The following is a 20541-nucleotide window of genomic DNA, read 5'->3' on the forward strand; positions in this document are numbered from 1 at the left end:
AATAATGTTGTTCAATAGAAAAAGGTATTAAAAGTATTTATTTAAATCACAAAATTATATTTGTAGTCCAAACAATACTTCCATGTGATATGTCTCAAATCACACAGCATTCAGACTCATTCAGTTCCATAATAAATGGAAGTAAAATTTTCATGTTATGCCTGATGCATAAACAAATGAAAATATACCCATGACACTGAAAATGCAAGTTTCTTTTTAGGCCTATTGAAGGACTGCCTATTGTATATAAACCACCAAATGCTGATGTGGGATTTTTTTTTTTTTTTTGCTTTAGACAGAATAATGTTCGTTCATTGCTTGGTGACATGTGTCTCATTTTGCATATTCCTTGTCACCATAGTAATGCTTTCCTTATAATGAAATTCCACTTAAGCCTCCGTAGCATTCCTTCAAATTTCTGCAAGCTACAATCTCCTTTTAATGGCATCTCTCAATCTTTAACATTCTAGGGTACATATTTATTACAATCTTGTTTATTAATTAGCACTGGCTATGTAAACCAGCAATTCCCAAACTGGGTTCCTTGAATGCTCTTAAGGGATTCCTCACAAGTCCTGTTATTTTAGCATTGGGTCCCATTTTATGTAACCACAAGTTGGGTTAACAGTAGCCTACTTTCATAATTACTCCCTTAGCATCAACAACTTATAGCAATAAATAAAAATAATTAAACTACTAATGGGGCTTTTGTAACTAAGAATTAAGCAGTGTGCGCTGTAACTGCACTAGCATAACAATATGCACTTAATCACATACTGTATTATGTGACATGAACTAAGCAGGTTATGGGCAAACAGAAGTAGTACTTACATGCTGTCACATGTGCGTTAGCGCAAGTACATCCACACTAATTGAGAATAGTCTTAATGTGCAGTAAAGAACTTGTCATTGCAGACGACATGCTAGACAAAGCCTTTGAACTTACAGTGCATGAATATTTACTGTTAAAGCACGGAAAGTGGGCATTTCTTACTAAACAGGCATCTATATTACCACATACTGAACAGTACAGGTTTAATGTGTGAGCCCATGCCACCTACAAAATGGATGGTGGTAAATGCTCACGAGCTAATTTTTATTAATGGCCAACATGCAATAATATTGCCATTAGTGCACAATTTAAATATAGTGCTCACAGGATATGCTATATCACTGTCCACACTTCACCGTCCACTGTACATATCCTCTCATATAATTTTTCAAGCTTTTCCTGGACCTACAGAGGTGAGATTCTCAAGGAAATATCAAAGAGAATACAAATTCACCAAAATCTTCATCAGTCTGTTTTATCTAATATTCATATTACTCTACTTCATTCAATCATTGTAAAGCCATTGTGCAAACATGATATATTCTACCTTTATAGCTCAAAAAAGCTTCATACTTATCCCTATCGTATTGGGGGGGTAGTCTCATTGCTGACACAAATTCATGTTTCACACTCAAGCTGTTTCAAGGCTCCTTCCCCCTCAATGTTTTCCAAGTCAGACTGAAAGCTGGAAAATATTGAGGGGGAAGCAACCTTGAAACAGCTTGAAGGCGAAACATGAATTCATGTCAGCAATGAAACTATCCCCCACCTCCACCCCAAGACGATAAAGATAAGTAAAAAGCTTTTTTGAGCTGTAAGGTAAAATGTATCACGTTAAGGAACAAGTTTGCACAATGGATTTACAATGATTGAATAAAGTAGTATACTGTATTTTTTGCTCCATAAGACGCACCTGACCATAAGATGCACCCTAAATTTAGAGGAGGAAAACAAGAAAAAAAAAACCCCATTATGAACCAAATTCTCCCTGATAGGCCCTGTACCCAACCTCACACTCCTTGCCAAGCTCTGAACCCAGTCTCCCCTCCCTGCAAGGCTCTGTACCCTGTCCCCCCTCTGGTGGACTAGTGGTAGGTTGGGACAGGGCAGGCAGGGACAGGGCAAAGGGCGGGCAGGCAGGGCTAGTAGCTGGCAGGGACAGGGCACAGGGCAGGCAGGGCTAATAGCTGGCAAGCAGGGCACAGGGCAGGCGGGGCTAGTAGCTGGCAGGCAGGGCTAATAGCTGGCAAGCAGGGCACAGGGCAGGCAGGGCTAATAGCTGGCAAGTAGGGCACAGGGCAGGCAGGGCTAGTAGCTGGCAGGCAGGCAGGGACAGGGAAGGCAGGGCTAGTGGCTGGCAGACATGGCCCCCCCACCCCGAGGCAAGCAAGCAGGCAGGCAGGCCTCCATACCTTTTTCAAAATTCTGCCGTCCAGCGCTGTATGGTAGGAGCTTTCAGCGCTCCTGCCCTTCACTCCACTGACTACAAAACTCTCACGGCAGCATCAGAGCGGAGCACGAGGCAGGCGTGAGCTTTTCACATTCCTGCCTGGTCCCACTCCGCTCCGTGAATGGCTGCCGTCAGTCCCGCAAGAACTGGCAGCAGCCATTCACGGAGCGGAGCAGGACCAGGCAGGAATGCGAAAAGCTCACGCATGTCTCGTGCTCTGCTCTGACGCTGCCATGAGAGTTTTGGAGTCAGCGGAGGAAGGGCAGGAGCGCTGAAAGCTCCTGCCATACAGTGCTGGATGGCAGAAATTTGAAAAAGGTATGGGGGTACAGGGGGGTATTCACTCCACAAGATGCACCCTTATTTCCACCCACTTTTTTGGGGGGAAAAGTGTGTCTTATGGAGCGAAAAATACAGTAATATGAATATTACAAAGAATTGACTGAAGATTTTGATGAATTTGCATTCTCATTGATATTTCATTGAGAATCTCGCCTCTGAAGATCCAGAAAAAGCTTGAAAAATTATATAAGAGGATATGTACAGTGGATGGTGAACATCAGTGAATGACAATTGAGAAAGTAGAAAATCAGCCATTTTCCAGCTGCAGGAAATGGCCTTAACATGTGGTATAAACCTGCATAAAGGTATACTAAGGTCAACTTTTTCCACAGCTTGGTAAAAGGACTTCATAATTTGTGAAAACCCTTCTAATGGGTCCGAGAAGATCACATATCCACAAGTAAGCTAAATTGAAACAATTAAGTAGCAGCAGTCAACATAACTGCCCAATTCTTGGTTTTCACATGAAACAATATTGGCAGAAATACAGTAATATCGTGACAGTGCTTAAACATTGGTCTTATTGGTCTTATTTGGTCACTTGAAATATTCTCATTTGATCAATAATTCTAAAAGAAGACATAATGAGAGACCAAATTTGCTACCTATAATCACATGAAAATTTTATCCTAAATGTGTCAACTGGGCACAGTCTGAACTCCAAACACTTTATAGTGATGTTATATATAATTATTTTAAAAAGATAGCCGTCAATGGTCGGTTAAAATTTGAAAAACGAATGATTAAGTTCTTACCTTTGCTAATCTTCTTTCTTGTAAATCCACACTTTATTCCGGGACCAGTGGGTTATTTCCATCCACCCGCCAAGACTTTGTAGGAAGCCTCAAACTTCAAAGACTTAAACCCCTCCCCCTCTTATCTCATCACTGTCCCTGTAAGCATCAGTTAGTCTTAAAACAGCCAGGAACATCTGTAGAGAATAAGAACAAGAGAGAGAGAGAGGGGGACGGGGACACTCCCCGGCAAATAAGTCTATTTTGCTCATATCAACAAATGCAACAATGAAAAACGAGAGAACAGGTCATTCAACATTAGAAACCTGAACGACAAAACAGTACTAAAAGGAGAGACAGCTTGCACTGTCAGAAGGGGGCACATGAACTAGAGACCTCCCAAAAGTAAGTGCTAAACCCATTCTGATGACACTCTTATAAAGGGTGGTCAGAAAACAGAAATCCAGCTTACTACTTGAAAAGGCAGACAATCAGCGAATCAGCAAGTTATAGGGCAGATTCCCAGAATAAAGTGTGGATTTACAAGAAAGAAGATTGGCAAAGGTAAGAACCTAATCTTTCATTCTTGTATAATCCCACTTTATTCTGTAAACAGTTGGACGTAACAGAACAGTCCCGGAAAATCAGGGTGGGATTGATGAGTCTGTTGCCAAAACAGAGACACCAAAAGCAGCATCCTGCTTGGCCACATCGATCCTGTAAAACTTGGTGAACATATGCAAGAAGAACCAGGTAGCAGCCCTGCAAATCTTGTCTAGAGAAACAGCCAACAACTATGCCCAAGAGGAAGAAACACCTCTAGTAGAATGAGCCCAGATCGCAATTGGGGGGGGGGCTTCTTTCTGGCGGCCATATAAGCCAAGGAAATAGCTATATGGATCTATTGGGAAATGGTAGCTTTAGAAGCTGGCCTACACTTGCAAGAAGGGCCCACCAGAATTAACAAATGGTCAGAGAGGCGAAACACATTGGTGACCTCCAGGTACCACAACAAGAGCTTGTACACGCCCAAGGACCACAACACCCAGTCCTGCTCCTTAGAGGAAGCAAAAGAAGGAAGCCAGACTTCCTGATTCATATGGAAAGCGGAAACCACTTTAAGAAGGAACAGTGCACAGAATCACACCAGAATCCATAATACGCAGAAAAGGATCCCAACAGGAGAGAACCTGAAGCTCTGAAACTCTATGGGCTGAGGTAATAGCCACCAGAAAGACTGTCTTGATCATAAGATCCTTAAGGGACGCCTGCTCCAGAGGCTCTTATGATGGACGAGCCAGAGAACAGAGAACCAGGTTAAGATTCCAAGTTGGACAGAGAAGGCGAAGAGTGCCCTGTAGAAAAATGGACCACATCCGGATGAGCTGCCAATGAGCCCCTCAGAGAAGGGGGACCCATACAAGAAAGACCGTCAATCTGCACCTGGAGAGAAGCTACCGTTATGCCATTCTTCAGGCCATCCTGCATAAACTCCAGAACACAAGGAACCGACGGACTAGACAGGTCCCACTTGTCTCAAAACGCACCAGGCTTGATAATATCTCCATGCCTTCGCATAGGCAGCCACTGTGGATTTCCTTTTGCTATGAACCAATGTGGCAATCACATCTGAAGAATAGCCCTGGCTAGTTAAGGCTGTATGCTCAATAGCCACGCCGTAAGACCAAAGCAGTCCAGATCCTGCATTGCAATCGGACCCTGCATGAGGAGGTGAGAATGACAAGGTAGCCAAAGTAGCCAGAGCCCCTGATTCTGCTGGAGTCGAACCAAGTTGGCATACTACAGACACTTCGGCCAATCGGGTATGACCAGGATCACCGGACCTCCATGGGTCACTATTCGTCTCAACAGATGCCTTATCATGTGCTACAGAGGGAAGATATATATGCTACATTCCCGTGGCCAGGGCTGAACCAGAGTGGCCAGGCCTTCACTGCCTGCCTTGCGACGGCGACTGAAGAACCGATTTGCTTTCTTGTTGGCCGTAGTCACCATGAGATAGAATGTGGGACACCCATACTGATTTACTATGCAATCAAACGTTCTTTGAGACGGAGACCACTCTCTGGGATCCAGAGTTTGATGACTTAGAAAATCCACTTGAACGTTGTCCACTCCTGTCATGTGTGCCACTAGTTGTCTCTCCGCCCACCAGAAGAGAAGCTGAGCCTCCATGCTCAGGGGTGAACTCCATGTGACCCTCCCCCCCACCCCCCGCTGATTGGCATAAGCCACCACTGTGACATTGTCCGAGAATACACAGACTGCTCGATGACAGAGATGACCCTAAAGTGGAGAAGAGCCAGCCAAATCACCCGAAGCGCCAGGCGATTCATTGACCACTTGCGCTCTGAGGGAGCCCATTGGCCCTGAACAGGAATGGTCATACACACCACTCCCCAGCCTTTGAGACTTGCACCCAATCCGAGATCTGGAGCGGAAGGCCCCTGGATAGCGAGAGGGGTCGCAACCACCATGCAAAACTGTTCTGTGCAACAGTTGTCCAGGGCAGGGGTGCATGTAATGGGTTCCGTTGGGGATTCCAGCGTGAAAGCAGAGCATCCTGCAGCAGATGCAGATGGGCTCTTGCCCAAGAGACAACATTGATCACTGCCTCCCCAGAACCTGTAGATACTGCCATGCCATTGGGACCGAAGTGGCCAGAAGGTCCCTGATAACCTGACAGAGCTTCTCCTGACTGGACACAGGCAGGAACACTTTGTTCTGTCCCGTGTGAAATCAAACACCTAGGTATTCCAAATCCTCTGTACCACCTGCTGACTAGCCTGAGTTTTGCTCTGGGCAGCCCGCCAAGGAATCCAGAAAATACTCAGTCAGAGGACAGTGAAACACCAGTTTGTAACCATCTATGAGAACCTCCAAGACCCAGCGGTCGGAGATAATGGCCTGCCATTCTGCCAGAAAAGCCAACAACTACCCCTCAATGAGACAGGGGGGAGACACTAGCCTGGCATCAGAATTGCTTCTTTGCAGGAGCCCCGTAAACAGCTGACATTGAGAATTACCGAAGTGCGGTCTGGCAGACAAAGAGGACCGCTGGCCTGTGAAAGGGCCTTAGTATGGATGAGAGCGGCCTGAAGGGGCAAAAATTAAGATGCTCTGAACCCCTCAAAGGGCAGGATCACAGGCAGTGACTTGGGCCTAAAATCCTGCACACAGGCCATAAGGTCCTCCAGACCTTGGCCAAACAGCAGCTGTCCCTTAAAAGGGCAATCGGCTCAAGGTCGCTTTAGAAAACGAATCACCAGACCACTGCTGGATCCAGAGCATCCTGTCAGCTGAAACAAAATAGGTGGAAAGCTTAGCAAAGACATTCAAGATGTCATACAAGGCATCAGCCATATAATCCACTCCTGAGATTATAAAATCCAAGTCACAAAGCACCACAGTGTCAGGATCATGGTGCAGCTTAGAATGGCATGGCCAGGCCACGAAATAATAAGAAGACAACGCCCTAACACCAATAGCCGCCGAATCAAACAAACGCTTAAGGACAAAATCCAACATCCTTCAGGACCACTCCCCTGTCACTGGGGAAAGAAGTGCGCTTGGTGACCTGCGCCACTGAGGAATCCACCTTTGGGGAAGCAAAGCGCTTGTCAAAGGCATCTGCCATGGGACAAAGCTTCACCATGACACAAGCACATTTCAAAGGACCCTCAAGAGTCTCCCAGATGTCTGTAAGAATCCGACTAAGGTCAGGATGATTACATTACATTACATTAGTGATTTCTATTCCGCCTTTACCTTGCTGTTCATGATCAGGAAAAGAGGCAGATTGTGGCCTCTGGTCACTCATGAGGGAACATTCTGCAGGGACAGGCTGCTCAGACTGTAGCTTTAATTCCTGGAGAGATTCAGAGATCAAATCCACAAAATGCATGTGCTTGAAAAATCTACACAGTGCTATGAAGCCCCCAAATCAGGCTCCGCACTAATCCGGATCCTGTAGATTTGCGGCCACCATGGTATCCCCTGCGAAAGCAGAGGTATAGAAAGCGTATTTGGCACAACTGCAGGCACTACCAACTTACCTGCCGGCACCCCCAAGGAAGGCAAGAGAAAATACCTTGATCCACAGGAGCAGGAGTCCCTGTGACCAGAACAGAGGCTGGCAGAAGGGAACAGGCAGAGACTTAACCAAGTAAGCCTGATAAAGCATATTAACAAAATCTGGAGAAAACCCATCCTCTGCGGTGGGAACTAACCCTTATGTGCCAGTTTTGGACTGTTTGGATGATTTATAAGGTTTATCTCCTGAGACGAAGTTGTGTTTTGTCACAGCATCGCTTGCACACTCCCCAGGGCCCCCTCCGATACTATTTTTGCAGAAGTCGAGGCAGAAGGCGCTAGAAGTCCCTCTTTGGAGGTTGAAAGCAGCAAATCCGGGCAAGCCATGCACCCCTCATGGGCCACAGCGCATGTAGAACACAGCTGCATCTGACAGCTTATCCACTGCAAATGAGGCATGAATCCATGACATCCTACTCTGGGAAGGTCATCTATGGGGTTTTCTTTCAGATATGAAGCTGGCAAGTATAAACAACAACTTTAAAATCAAATGGGGAAAAATCCAAGATAGGCACCGAGTGTACCTATTTTGATTAAATATAGCCAAGGAAAACCACATAGAATCCTCAAAAATGGCAATTTTAGGATTTTAGGGGTGGGGGGATAGGGCATGCAGGGAAACAACCCCAACCCCCTTTTATTAAAAACCCCTAAAATTGCTGATTCAGGCTGTCAGCCTGTACTCACAGAACAATGTGCTGACTGGCAAACACTGCAGACAGAGCTGAAATAGCACACAGGGAGATCCTCTGTCTCAAATAGCTGGAAAGCTGGACTCCAAGTCTTCTGACTGCTCCACTGGTTGGACCTTCATGGCCGGGTGTCTCCACCACCCTCGGACACACCGCGCAGATGCCTGGCGGAGGAATACAGTCTGGCTCTGATCCCAGGCACACCTCCATAGAACCACACAGCCTGCACTCGACCCACTAGCGGATGAACCTGGGGTCAGCAAGCTCCCAAGTCCCTGAGCCCCGATCTGATGTGCAGGCTGTTCATGTGGTTTACTGACAAGCAGGGAACCTTCCACCAGAAGCAGACTTTTCCAAAGGTCTGTGATCTCTCACAGTCAGAGCTGTTCTCATAGGGAACCTCTGCAGCACAAGGGCAAAACCCACAAACACAAAGACTGAAATTACACAAAATAAAACACAAGCAGAAAAGACAAGCTTCCACAGCCTGGCTTGTAGGAAGGAAAACTGATGCTTACAGAGACAATGATGAGGTAAGAAGGGGAGGAGTTTAAGTCTCTGAAGTTTGAGGCTTCCTACAAAGTCCTGGTGGGTGGACAGAAATAACCCACTGGTCCCAGAATAAAGTGGGATTATACAAGAATACTCATTCTCCTATATATTAGTGTATGATATAAATCAAAGTCTGCAAAAGCTTCTGTTACAAGACAGGAGATCAACCCTAACTATGCTCGCATGTCAACCAACTATACAGCAGAAAATGTACTGTTTACAGAAAAAGAGAAGCTACGGGAGTGCTTGATATATCTGAAAATTGTTTCAAATTAGATGTGGGCACAAAATCTATATATTCTGTACCAGGCCTTCTTATTACCTCTTCCCCTGGGTTTCAAATTCACTCCCAAGTATTCACTGTAGCTTGTATGTCATGCTACACCAAATAACATTATTTGTTGAATGGAACATTTTTCTAAAAATACCTAGAAATGAACAGTGGAGACTACTATTTTTTTCAACATTCACACAAGCACTCAATGGAAGGTATACTGCTGAGCAGAAAGTTGCAAGCAGATTTCAACACAAACATCAGTTAACTATGCAGTATAAATTTTAATGTTTTGGTTGGGGGGTTTTTCCTGGGCACATTTGCTTGTTTTATTCTACCTTTCATATTAATAGTATCACAGCAAAAATTAGGCCAACTGTTTCTATTGACATAAAACAGCATCCATCCTTTACTCAGATTTTATATTTAACAATTGGAAAATATTAATTAAAAAATATTCTAATTAAGAATGTTTTCACTAAAATGTTAAACATAAACCTGAGTGTTTGTATCGTCTTATTAATGATTTGACAACAACAAAGAACTTACCCAATTTCAGATTAATTGCTTCATTTGTGTTACATTTGAATTCTGCCAATTTCTTTTCCATACTGCTAAGCTCTGTGAAAACAGGACACAAACATGTTTCCCATGCAAAATATTTTAAATATTAATTATACAGAAGTTACTTTCTGTAAATGAAATAAAACAAAATCCTTATCTAAACAGAAACTGTTTCCTTACAAGGGAAAAATTATGTTCTTACCTGATAATTTTCGTTCCTTTAGTCACAGCAGATGAATCCAGAGACGAGTGGGTTAAGTTCACCTACCAGCAGGTGGAGATAGAGAACACAAAGTTGAGCTCTGTCATATATAGATAGATATATGATGGTCTGCTCACTGGTACTTTAGTATTCCTCTTAACAAAGGTCTACGGAACAAAGGCAAAAGTAAAAGTAGCAAAAAGGGCAGGACTCTGGATTCATCTGCTATGACTAAAGGAACAAAAATAATCAGGTAAAAACATAATTTTTCCTTCCTTATCAGCAGCAGATGAATCTAGAGACAAGTGGGATGTACCAAAGCAGTCTTCAGTGAGGCGGGACCTGGAACAGAATGAGATATACCAGGACCAACTTGACCCCCAATAAGCAGCAAGGCCAGCTGAACCAGCAGACTAGAAGTCACACAGGACCTAAGGAGCTGTGCCAAAGATAGGTACTCCACAGTCCAGAAAGACAGTTAATATGCAAGTATGAGCACTCCAGGGATGGCCAAAGCTGGATCTGCGCCCTACACATGGCAGACTGACTTAGGAGCACACACAACAGGTAAGGACAAAGCTGCCTGAGTTGGATGCACCCAGCCAGAAGCCACCAGGGGTCTACTGAGAAATGGATGTCGTTTTTATGCTCCGCAATGAGCCGCATTCAGCATCCTGAGAGGGAGACATACCGATTAGTCTGGCTGAGCCTCTCACTAGATGCAGAGATGGAGCCCTGCAGAAGAACCGAAGCCCATAGTAGAAAGCGCTCTACAACCTGAGAGGGAGTAGGACCGCCCAGATAGCTGAATTAGCACTCTCCATCCAGCGAGAGAGCCATGGCAACCCGATAGCCAAAGCCTCCAGAGATGTATCCAAACTAGACGGGGAGCCAAAGCCCCCTCTCCCCTGTACATACAGAGCTAGAGCAGAGCCAACAGGGTACCAAAGGCCCTCGGTATATAGAGCAAGGACAAACCACCACAGAAGCCACGCTATAGAAACAGTGAGGCAGCAATTAAAGGCGTTACTCGCCCTGGATAAGGGTGGGGGATAAATAAATAAACAAACAAACAAGTTGTTCCGTAGAAACAGAGAGGCAGCATGACTAGACAGCCCCCTAAATCCACAGAGCTGTTCTGCTTATCCAGATAAGTAGTAGTGCCAAAAGATAGCCAAATCTGCGATGTACAGTCAGAGAAGGTGCAAGAAGTGCCAGATAGGCAGCTGAAGCTGCCCTGAACATCTAGAAATACAACAGTGTCAGGCAGGCAGCCAAAGCTAAACTGTAGTTCTAGAATTGAAAGCAGTGCCAGAGATGGAGCACTATCCGACAGGCAGTCAAAGCGGCTCCATACATCCAAAGAGGAAGCAGTGCACTGATATGGAGCTGGAGCAGTCCTGTACATCCAGCGATGAAGCCGTGCCAAGATCAGGACAACCTGGTAGACAAAGCTGCGCTGTACATCCAGAGATGAAGCATGGGACCAAATGCAGTTGGAGCTGCGCTTTACATCCAGCGATGCAGCCTTGGCAGAAATGCAGCCAGAGCTGCTACTTCCCACAGCCAGCGATGTCACCATGGCACAAATGTCATTGGAACTGCTACTCTCCACATCCTGCAACGGAAAGTGGCCCAAATAGTGCCAGAGCTGTGCCCTCACCCAGAGATGGAACCATGGCACTAGTGCAGCTGAGCTGCGCTGCCCACCCAGAGATGGAACTGTGGGACAGCAATCCCCATTCTACAACAGTCGGGGAAGATCAGCAACCAGATCTATGCTCTTGATGGGGCCATAGCACACATACATCCAAAGCTGTGCTCTACTGCCAGCAAGAGGAATGCAGCTATAGTTAACATTCAGTGAAGGGACCTTGCTGAACGAGCTGAAGACTTACTATGCGGAGCTGAGCCAAAGATGAAGCTATGGTGAAAGGAAGGATACCTGTCCCTCCAGAATCCCCAGAGGAACAGAATCAGAAATGGAGTCGCTGCAAATAAGCAGAAGGCACCGCATGCCATCTGTACCAGAGAACTGGACCCTAAATGGAGCTAGGTCGAAGAAGCTGAGGCCAAGCACAATTGGAGCACCACTCCAGAAGTAGGCTGGTCCATAGAAAGAGCATATCCCATAAGAACATAAGCAATGCCTCCGCTGGGTCAAACCTGAGGTCCATCGTGCCCAGCAGTCCGCTCACGCGGCGGCACAACAGGTCCAGGACCTGTGCAGTAATCCTCTATCTATACCCCTCTATCCCCTTTTCCAGCAGGAAATTGTTCAATCCTTTCTTGAACCCCAGTACTGTACTCTGCCCTATTACGCCCTCTGGAAGCGCATTCCAGGTGTCCACCACACGTTGGGTAAAGAAGAACTTCCTAGCATTTGTTTTGAATCTGTCCCCTTTCAACTTTTCCGAATGCCCTCTTGTTCTTTTATTTTCATGATATTGTAAGTCTCTATCATATCCCCTCTAAGTCTCCTCTTCTCAAGGGAAAAGAGTCCCAGTTTCTCCAATCTCTCAGCGTATGAAAGGTTTTCCAAACTTTTTTTCAGACGTGTCGCTCTCCTCTGAACTCTCTTGAGTATCGCCATATCCTTCTTAAGGTACGGCGACCAATATTGGATGCAGTACTCCAGATGCGGATGCACCATCGCCCGATACAACAGCAGGATAACTTCTTTCGTTCTGGTTGTAATACCCTTCTTGATTATGCCTAGCATTCTATTTGCCTTCTTAGCGGACGCTGCGCACTGTGCCATCGGCTTCATTGTCATGTCCACCATTACCCCCAAGTCCCTTTCTTGGGTACTCTCATTCAATAACATCCCTCCCATCGTATAGTTGTACCTCGGGTTTCTGTTTCCCACATGTAATACTTTACATTTCTCAACATTGAATTTCATCTGCCATCTTGTCGCCCATTCCCCTAGTCTCGTCGCCCTAGTCCCGAGATGAAACGGTGGCAAACAGGCATAAGGAGCCATGCCTGCATCAGATGAGAAGCCAGCCAACAGCCAGAGTTCAGAGCTGTAGATGAATTAGGCAAAGCTGGCCAGTGAAGCGCTAGACAGAAAATGCACCCAGTATTCCTGAGCACTGCTTGACAGAGTAGACAGGAACAACTGGAGCAATACAGGCAACTACAGATGCTGTGCTAGGCCGTTCCACCTAGGAAGAGCACAGTTAAAAGGAAACCTCCCACTGCCTGAAAGAATAGGCTGTAGCAAATGATTCAATAAAGGGGACTACTAGCATGAGGGAAAAACTGGTTATCCCATAGATCAGAAGTTCCGGCTGTGTTCTATAAATATACCACCACCAAATAGAACCTGAACAGGAATGTCCCTGGAGGTGGTGTCCAGAGGAATGGCCATGGAAATAGGTAAAGAGGAGTGCTGAGAAATTGAGACAAGTTTCACTGTTCCCAGGGGATGGGAAAACAGTCCCAACCACAGGAAGGAAGCAAATAACTGAGATACAAACAACCAGATGTTAAAGCATAGCAAAGAAAACATACGGTCTTAGAGTGAAAGCACCTCAATATGCTGCCTTGAGTCTTATGAATGCCCCAAACCATCATACTCCCACTAGGTTTGCTGAGTTACAGGTTTTGTTTTGTTTTTTTCAAGTGATGAGGGAGTTGAAGTGCAGGGAAACCTCATATGGGGCCAGGAGATGGGTAGGGAACAGGCACTACCAGCTATACCCAGATTGGCACCCAGGAAGCCTAATCCCCTCGCTTAGCTGAGTTAACAGTATCAAAACAGGAGCACAAGCAAACCTAGTGGGGTCAGACAGCGCTATTGTTTGTGGGACCCTCATCATACAGATGAAACCAGGAGCAGGAGAAAGACTACTCATCCGCTTGCGGAGATAGAGAATACTAAAGTATCAGTGAGCAGACCATCGTATACATGAAACAGCTCAGCTTTGTGTTCTCTTTGCCTGCTGGTAGGTAGACTTAACCCACTCATCTCTGGATTCATCTGCTGCTGATGACAAGGAAATACTGATTAGAGCTGCACAACAGTAGCCTCAGTTTTGATCTTTAAACATGTCAACCTTAAAAAAAAAAAACTAGGTTAGAAAAACGAGTTCTATAACCTAAATGTTGAATAGATTGTGCAGCACTGCCGCAATCAATGTAAATACTATTTAAAATTTTTATAAATTTTAAGTGAAAGGAAGACTTCAGTGCAGGATTGTATAGTCAAACAAACGAAAAAACATTCAATACTGCAATCCGTGTGTCAGCACACACCTCACCATCATAGCATCTTCCCTGTGAGATACAAATTAGTGCCATCACCTTGTAGTTCCTGTATTGTATGTGAAACTTCTTTAATATGCACCACTTGGACTAATCCTCAAACAAATAAGACATACACTCTTAGACAATCTACAACTTGTATGACTGCTTGGGCTGTTTCTGTTATTATTTGTCCGTGTCAACTAATTTATGTGGGTCGTATTTTCAGACATGTCTGATCGAGCACAAGAGTAGACTTTCTACAGCAACAACTACAGCTCCCATGATCCCTCACTGCCTCCGACTAAAGCATACGCTTGACCAGCTTAGATGGTTTGTTATTGAAACATTGCCCAGTAATTTTTTAGGCAACAAAAAATGTTTTATTCAATATCGGGAACAATACTGGATTTTTGAAATGAATTCTATATGTCCATTGGGTTTAAACAAGGCCACTGAATGAATACCATCATTTGATTCATTCATTATTTTTATGTAGTGACGCCTTTCCGGTTCCGGTTTTCTGCTCTACAAGTGGGGCATATGGGTTTGCTTCTCCACTGCCTTTTACACGCTGTTATTCGCTGCTTGTATCTCAGCGTCTTTGCTTCTCTGAAATAATTTTGAATTGCAGCAGGTTCCTGAGGAAGGATGTTATCCTAAACTGAGTTCAGTTGAACCTTTATTGATTCTATTCTTAACCAGCAAGAAACTACGGAGCGTTTGGACTTTTGTCCTGAAATCTGTTGAGAGCGGTGTGGACTTTTGGATCCCCCCATTGAGATAAGTTGGGTTTTTTTTGTCTCTTCACATTATTTCTGGACTGTGCAGTCTTTTGATGTTTTATACACTATGCTAGCGCTGCCACATTAGACTATCTGCCTCTTTTACAAAGCCGCACTAGCAGCTGCCGCACCGCTAGTGCGGCTTTGTAAAAGAGGCCATATGTTTTAGTGTTTTTTTCGCTTATTAAGTTTGGCACTAATTTGTATCTCACAGGGAAGACGCTATGATGGCGAGGTGTGTGGTGACACACGGATTTCAGTATTGAACGTTTTTTCGTTCGTTTAACTATATAATCCAGCACTGAGGTCTTCCTTTCACTTAAAATTTATAAAAATAAAAATTTTAAATAGTATTTACATTGATTGAGGCAGCACTACACAATCTATTGAACATTTAGGTTACAGAACTCGTTTTTCTAGCCTTTATTATTGTTCTATACAAACTCGGGTTTTGTAAACTTTGATAGTTCAACCTTAAAAAAGGGCATTAGTATACAACTGATTTTCTTTCAATTTTACTTTTGGTAAGCCAACATGGCACTTCCTTTCTACTTTCTGAAAATATTTAGTTTCAGATTCAGCTCTCAAACTTGATGAAAAGAGCAGTGGCTTTAACCTAGAAGTGCACACAGTAAATTTGGAATCTACCAGGTAAAGAATTCAGATTTGTAGACCAGGGGTGTCCAACCTTTAGGCTTCCCTGGGCCGCATTGGCTAAAAAAATGTTTCTGGGGCCACACAAACGTGCAAACGCTGCAGCAAGACAGAAGAGGGAGCCGGCAAGACGGTAAACACCAGGGGGGCAGCAGAGGAAAACACTGTGTCGCCCTCGACCAGGGCCACACAAAATACTTCACAGGGCTGCATGCGGCCCTTGGGCCGCAGGTTGGACACCCCTGCTGTAGACTGATCCAATGTGAGCTTAGCAAACTTTGGATAAAAAAGTAACATAGTAACATAGTAAATGACAGCAGATAAAGACCCAAATGGTCCATCCAGTCTGCCCAACCTTGCCCACTCTTTAAATTACTGATTTAATTTAAATTATCCTTCTTCTTAGCTATTTCTGGGCCAGAACCCAAAGCTCTGTCCGGTACTGTGCTTAGGTTCTATCTACTGAAGTCTCCATCAAAGCTCATTACAGCCCATCTAAACTATCCCAGCTGTCGAAACCCTCCCTAGGTGTGTGAAAACAAGGTAAAAACTAAACACTGAAACTGAAACGACACAATACTGAGGGACCAGTGTAATAAGTTGTGCTATCCTTTAATATAGAAGTTTACTCTTGAATAAGTGTGACAGAACAAGCAAGTTATCCCAGACCATGATATTAATTATCTCCCTAATGATAGTGGGGACTTAGAGCTCAGGAAAACCCCCAAAAAACCAGATGGAGGCAACCAGATGGAGGCAACCAGATGGAGGTAACCAGAGTCAAAGAATTGTAGCATAAATGGTCGATGCAGCTGTACTAAACTGCTGGGTGGTGCAGCTGATAAAAAAGCTGGGTGGCACAACCAAGCAGACTGCCGAGCAGCAGCTAAACAGAGCAAACGAGCAACAGAACTAGGTGGTGTGACACCCGACAGATGGCAGGCACTCGTGCAATACTGGCAGCTGGGGCAAAAATGTCCTACTTCTGTCTGGTACCGCTAAGTAATACAACCAACTGGAGCAGTAGTGTAATACAGATATCTGATATAGATGACTGATGAAGCCAAGCAACATAATGCTGTAGGTGTATAAACTAGCTGGCTGATGTAGCCCAATACTACAGTTGGCTGGAGAAGATATGCACCAGACCTAGCCAAGAGATCTGTGCACCAGAGCTAGCCTACCAGAGGAGGCTAATGTAGCGGTGCACGCGAGATAGCTGGTATAGCTATGTACTAGAGGTGGCTGATATAACCATGGGTCAGGATTAGCTGGAGGGGCAAAACACTAGAATTCTCTGATGAAGCTGTGGCCTAGAGGTAGCTGGTATAGCCAAGCAGTACAACTGGCTGGTTTGGCTGTGTACAAGAGCTAGCATGGACATGCATTCGATCTCATGGTGTGATCAAGTAGTAGAGATAGCTGGAGTGGCTGAAAGCCAGAGTTAGATGGTGTAGTACAATATATTTTTATTTATTTATTTAAAAATTTCTTATCCGCCTATACCTAGGCAGCTTATAAAAATACAATCATAATATTAAAACACAGACAAATCATATATAATATCTTCCATAAAACAAATACATTCACACACCTGCCAATCAAAGAAGTTAAACAAAAAACACTTTACGATGGCCTCCTTGCCACCCAAGCAGCAAAACTGGATAACCAAATCTCCAATCTTCTGATTATAACCACGGACTATAGGTTATTCAGAAAAGAAATAAAGACCATACTCTTCAAGAAATCCCTGATTAAGTCTTAACATTACGATTACCTCATTCCTCCTATCTTCTTAACTCCCTGAGAATACTTGCCCTCTTCACTAGTCATGACCTCTGATCTCTTCTTGTAACAGATCACTGTTCTCTTCTTGTAACTGACCAACCTTAATTCTTTTGTAATCTGCCTTGAACTGCAAGGTAATGGCGGAATAGAAATCTCTAATGTAATGTAATGTAATTCTCTTAATTATCTCCATACAATAAAACCAGCTTCTTAACCATGTAACCATAAGTTCAATGCGGCTTACAAAAGATTATAAACAATAAACAATATCATAAAGAACAAGCATTTTGAGAAAAGATAGGTTTTCAACTGAGTTCTAAAATGTTTATAAGAACAAGCTGTAAGCAATAACGATCGAAATTCTTTATCATGGGAAGCTGCTTGAAATGCTAAAGTATGATCAAGACATTTCTTGCTTTTAAAACCCTGTACGGATGGAAAAGTAAACAGGGCGTGAGATCTTCTACTATGTTTATACGATGCTATAGAAAATCTATTGACCATATAGAACGGAGCAGTACCATACATAACCTTATAACAGAGACATCCCATCTTAAACAAGACACGAGCCTCCATCGGGAGCTAATGCAACCAGAGGACGTTATAGGGCAGCGTACAGTACTTGGGTTTAAGAAAGGATTGGACAATTTCCTGCTGGAAAAGGGGATAGAAGGGTATAGATAGAGGATTACTATACAGGTCCTGGACCTGTTGGGCAGCCGCGTGAGCGGACTGCTGGGCATGATGGACCTCAGGTCTGACCCAGCGGAGGCATTGCTTATGCTTATGTTCTTATGCAATAGAACGGTGTCATGTGGTCATACTTTTTCAGATCATTTAAACGCCTCCACAGAGTAGTTTTCAATACTTTTTGAATGTTTGTATATCTGGTAAGCGCCATTGTGCACCATCATTGGATGAAGCATCATTGGCTGTTGGCTAAAGCATCTGTGCAACTCAGCTGGCTGAAACAGCAGACTGGTGTGGTATACCTGACTTGAGATGTAGTTGTCCAATACAATTAAAAAAGGTACAAAAGTGCAATAGAAGTGTTCAGTGACACCATGCCATACAGCAGTGGCTGGAGGTTGTATGAAATAGTTTTGGCAATGTGCAATATCAGGGAGCAGAGCTTTTGTGAAAACCCAACATAGCTAACCTTTAGCACTGCAGCATAAAGCCAGTTGTCCCAGCAATGCAAGACTGCCAAATTCCACCACTGTAAAAATGAGTCACTTACTCAGAAGATGTAACATTGTACATCTAAATGCCATCAATCACCTTGAAAGCACACAAACTCAACTCACATTGGAGTAAGATATATTTATGACCTCAGCAGTGCCGCTATTAGAAAGCTGGGTTTTTTTTCAAACAGACTAATGCAACAGTCTCTTCATCAGTCAAAAGATTTACTTAATATATTTTTTTTATCACAATTGATTATTATTTCTTATTTAGATTAATCAATATCAAACTTATAAATATTGAAAGGCAATATCTTTAAGAGATCTAACGGCAGGGTCAGACTCTCCGACACAGAATCTACATTTCGTTACAACTTTTTCAAGGAAACCCCTTTCGCAGCCGTCTTTAACACCCTTGCCTCTCACTCTTAGCAAAGGCTGGTGCATTAGTCTGTTTGGAAAAAACCCAAAACCCAGCTTTGTAACAGCTGAGGTCATAAATACGGTATGTCTTACTCCAATGTGAGTTGAGCTTGTGTGCTTTGAAGGTGATTGATGGCTTTTGGATTGCCGAATTCTTCAGAGAACAAATTATTTGGTACTTGTTGAAACATTGTACATCTAGGCACAATGAACTACTTCTCAAGGCAGGCAACACAGAAGAGTGAAGTAAAATATGCTCCATTCAAACAGAGCTGAATGCACAGCCTGGCAATATAGCCAACTTTGTCACTACAAAACAGAGCTATTTCCTAGAGCAGGGGTAGGGAACTCCGGGCCTCGAGAGCTGTATTCCAGTCGGGTTTTCAGGATTTCCCCAATGAATATACATTGAAAGCAGTGCATGCAAATAGATCTCATGCATATTCATTGGGGAAATCGAGGACCAGAGTTTCCTACCCCTGTCCTAGAGAATTAAAAAAAGCCACAACATACAAGCATATAGTTAGCCAAGTTCCACAAGATGCTCCACTTATGGATTGCTTATCTAAACTAAGGTCATCAAGTTTGTGGCAAGCAGACCTATTCTGTCCAGTTCTGGGGTTTTGTTTGGGGGGGACGGAGGGTGGTTTGTTTGTTTTCAGGGGGAGTGTTGTAATATCAGAACTCTTCAACCACATGTACTAATGAAAGATTAGGTTCTTATCTCGATAGGCTTGTTTCTAAGAGAAATGAAATTCATAATAATAAATTACTAATATATTTCTTAGTGTTAATTATTGCAGGATGCAATAATATATATATATAGACAGTAGACACATAACTTAGGGAACAGGTAATATATTGGGAACAGGTAACATATTGATACATATAGGGAATAGGTAACATATTGATACATTAATAAGGTGTGGTAATGTTAATTGAATAAACCAGTGCTAATTATTGCAATCTGCAGAGGTCTGCAGAAAAAGTACAGAACTGGTAAATTGCTGATGACAGGAAGGGTGGGGGGATGACATTCCTGAAGGAAACAATGCCTCCAGTAACTATGAAGTATGATGATCCAGCAATAAAAACATAAGAACATAAGAATTGCCACTGCTGGGTCAGACCAGTGGTCCATTGTGTCCAGCAGTCCGCTCCCGCGGCAGCCCTTAGGTCAAACCGAGTCTAGCCTCACCTGCGTACGTTCTGATTTAGCAGGAACTTGTCTAACTTTGTCTTGAATCCCTGGAGGGTGTTTTCCCCTATAACAGCCTCTGGAAGAGCGTTCCAGTTTTCCACCACTCTCTGGGTGAAGAAGAACTTCCTTATGTTTGTACGGAATCCATCCCCTTTTAACTTTAGAGAGTGTCCTCTCGTTTTCCCTACTTTGGAGACGGCGAACAACCTGTCTATATCTACTAAGTCTATTCCCTTTATTATCTTGAATGTTTTGATCATGTCCTCTCTCAGTCTCCTCTTTTCAAGGGAGAAGAGGCCCATTTTCTCTAATCTCTCACTGTACGACAACTCCTCCAGCCCCTTAACAATTTTGGTTGCTCTTCTCTGGACCCTTTCGAGTAGTACTGTGTCCTTCTTCAAGTACAGCGACCAGTGCTGGTTGCAGTATTCCAGTTGGGGGCGTATCATGGCCCAGTACAGCGGCATGATAACCTTCTCCGATCTGTTTGTGATCCCCTT

The 20541-nt window shown here is 43.9% G+C and overlaps 1 protein-coding gene across 7 annotated transcripts in view; it reads right to left on the reverse strand.

Annotated features, from left to right (window-relative positions):
* The window catches only part of HAT1 (histone acetyltransferase 1), a 109884-nt gene that overhangs the window by 81057 nt on the left and 8286 nt on the right, over positions 1-20541 (reverse strand). For 6 of the 7 annotated variants that reach the window (XM_033944425.1, XM_033944423.1, XM_033944424.1 and 3 more), the window contains exon 2: positions 9539-9610. In XM_033944425.1, coding sequence (XP_033800316.1) covers positions 9539-9610 — 72 coding nt within the window. Of the gene's footprint in view, positions 1-9538; positions 9611-9755; positions 9818-20541 lie in introns of those variants that run through there. The other variant, XM_033944430.1, reaches the window with a different exon arrangement.

This window comes from Geotrypetes seraphini, chromosome 5 (genome assembly GCF_902459505.1).
Source record: "Geotrypetes seraphini chromosome 5, aGeoSer1.1, whole genome shotgun sequence".
In the NCBI taxonomy this organism is placed as follows: Eukaryota; Metazoa; Chordata; class Amphibia; order Gymnophiona; family Dermophiidae; genus Geotrypetes; species Geotrypetes seraphini.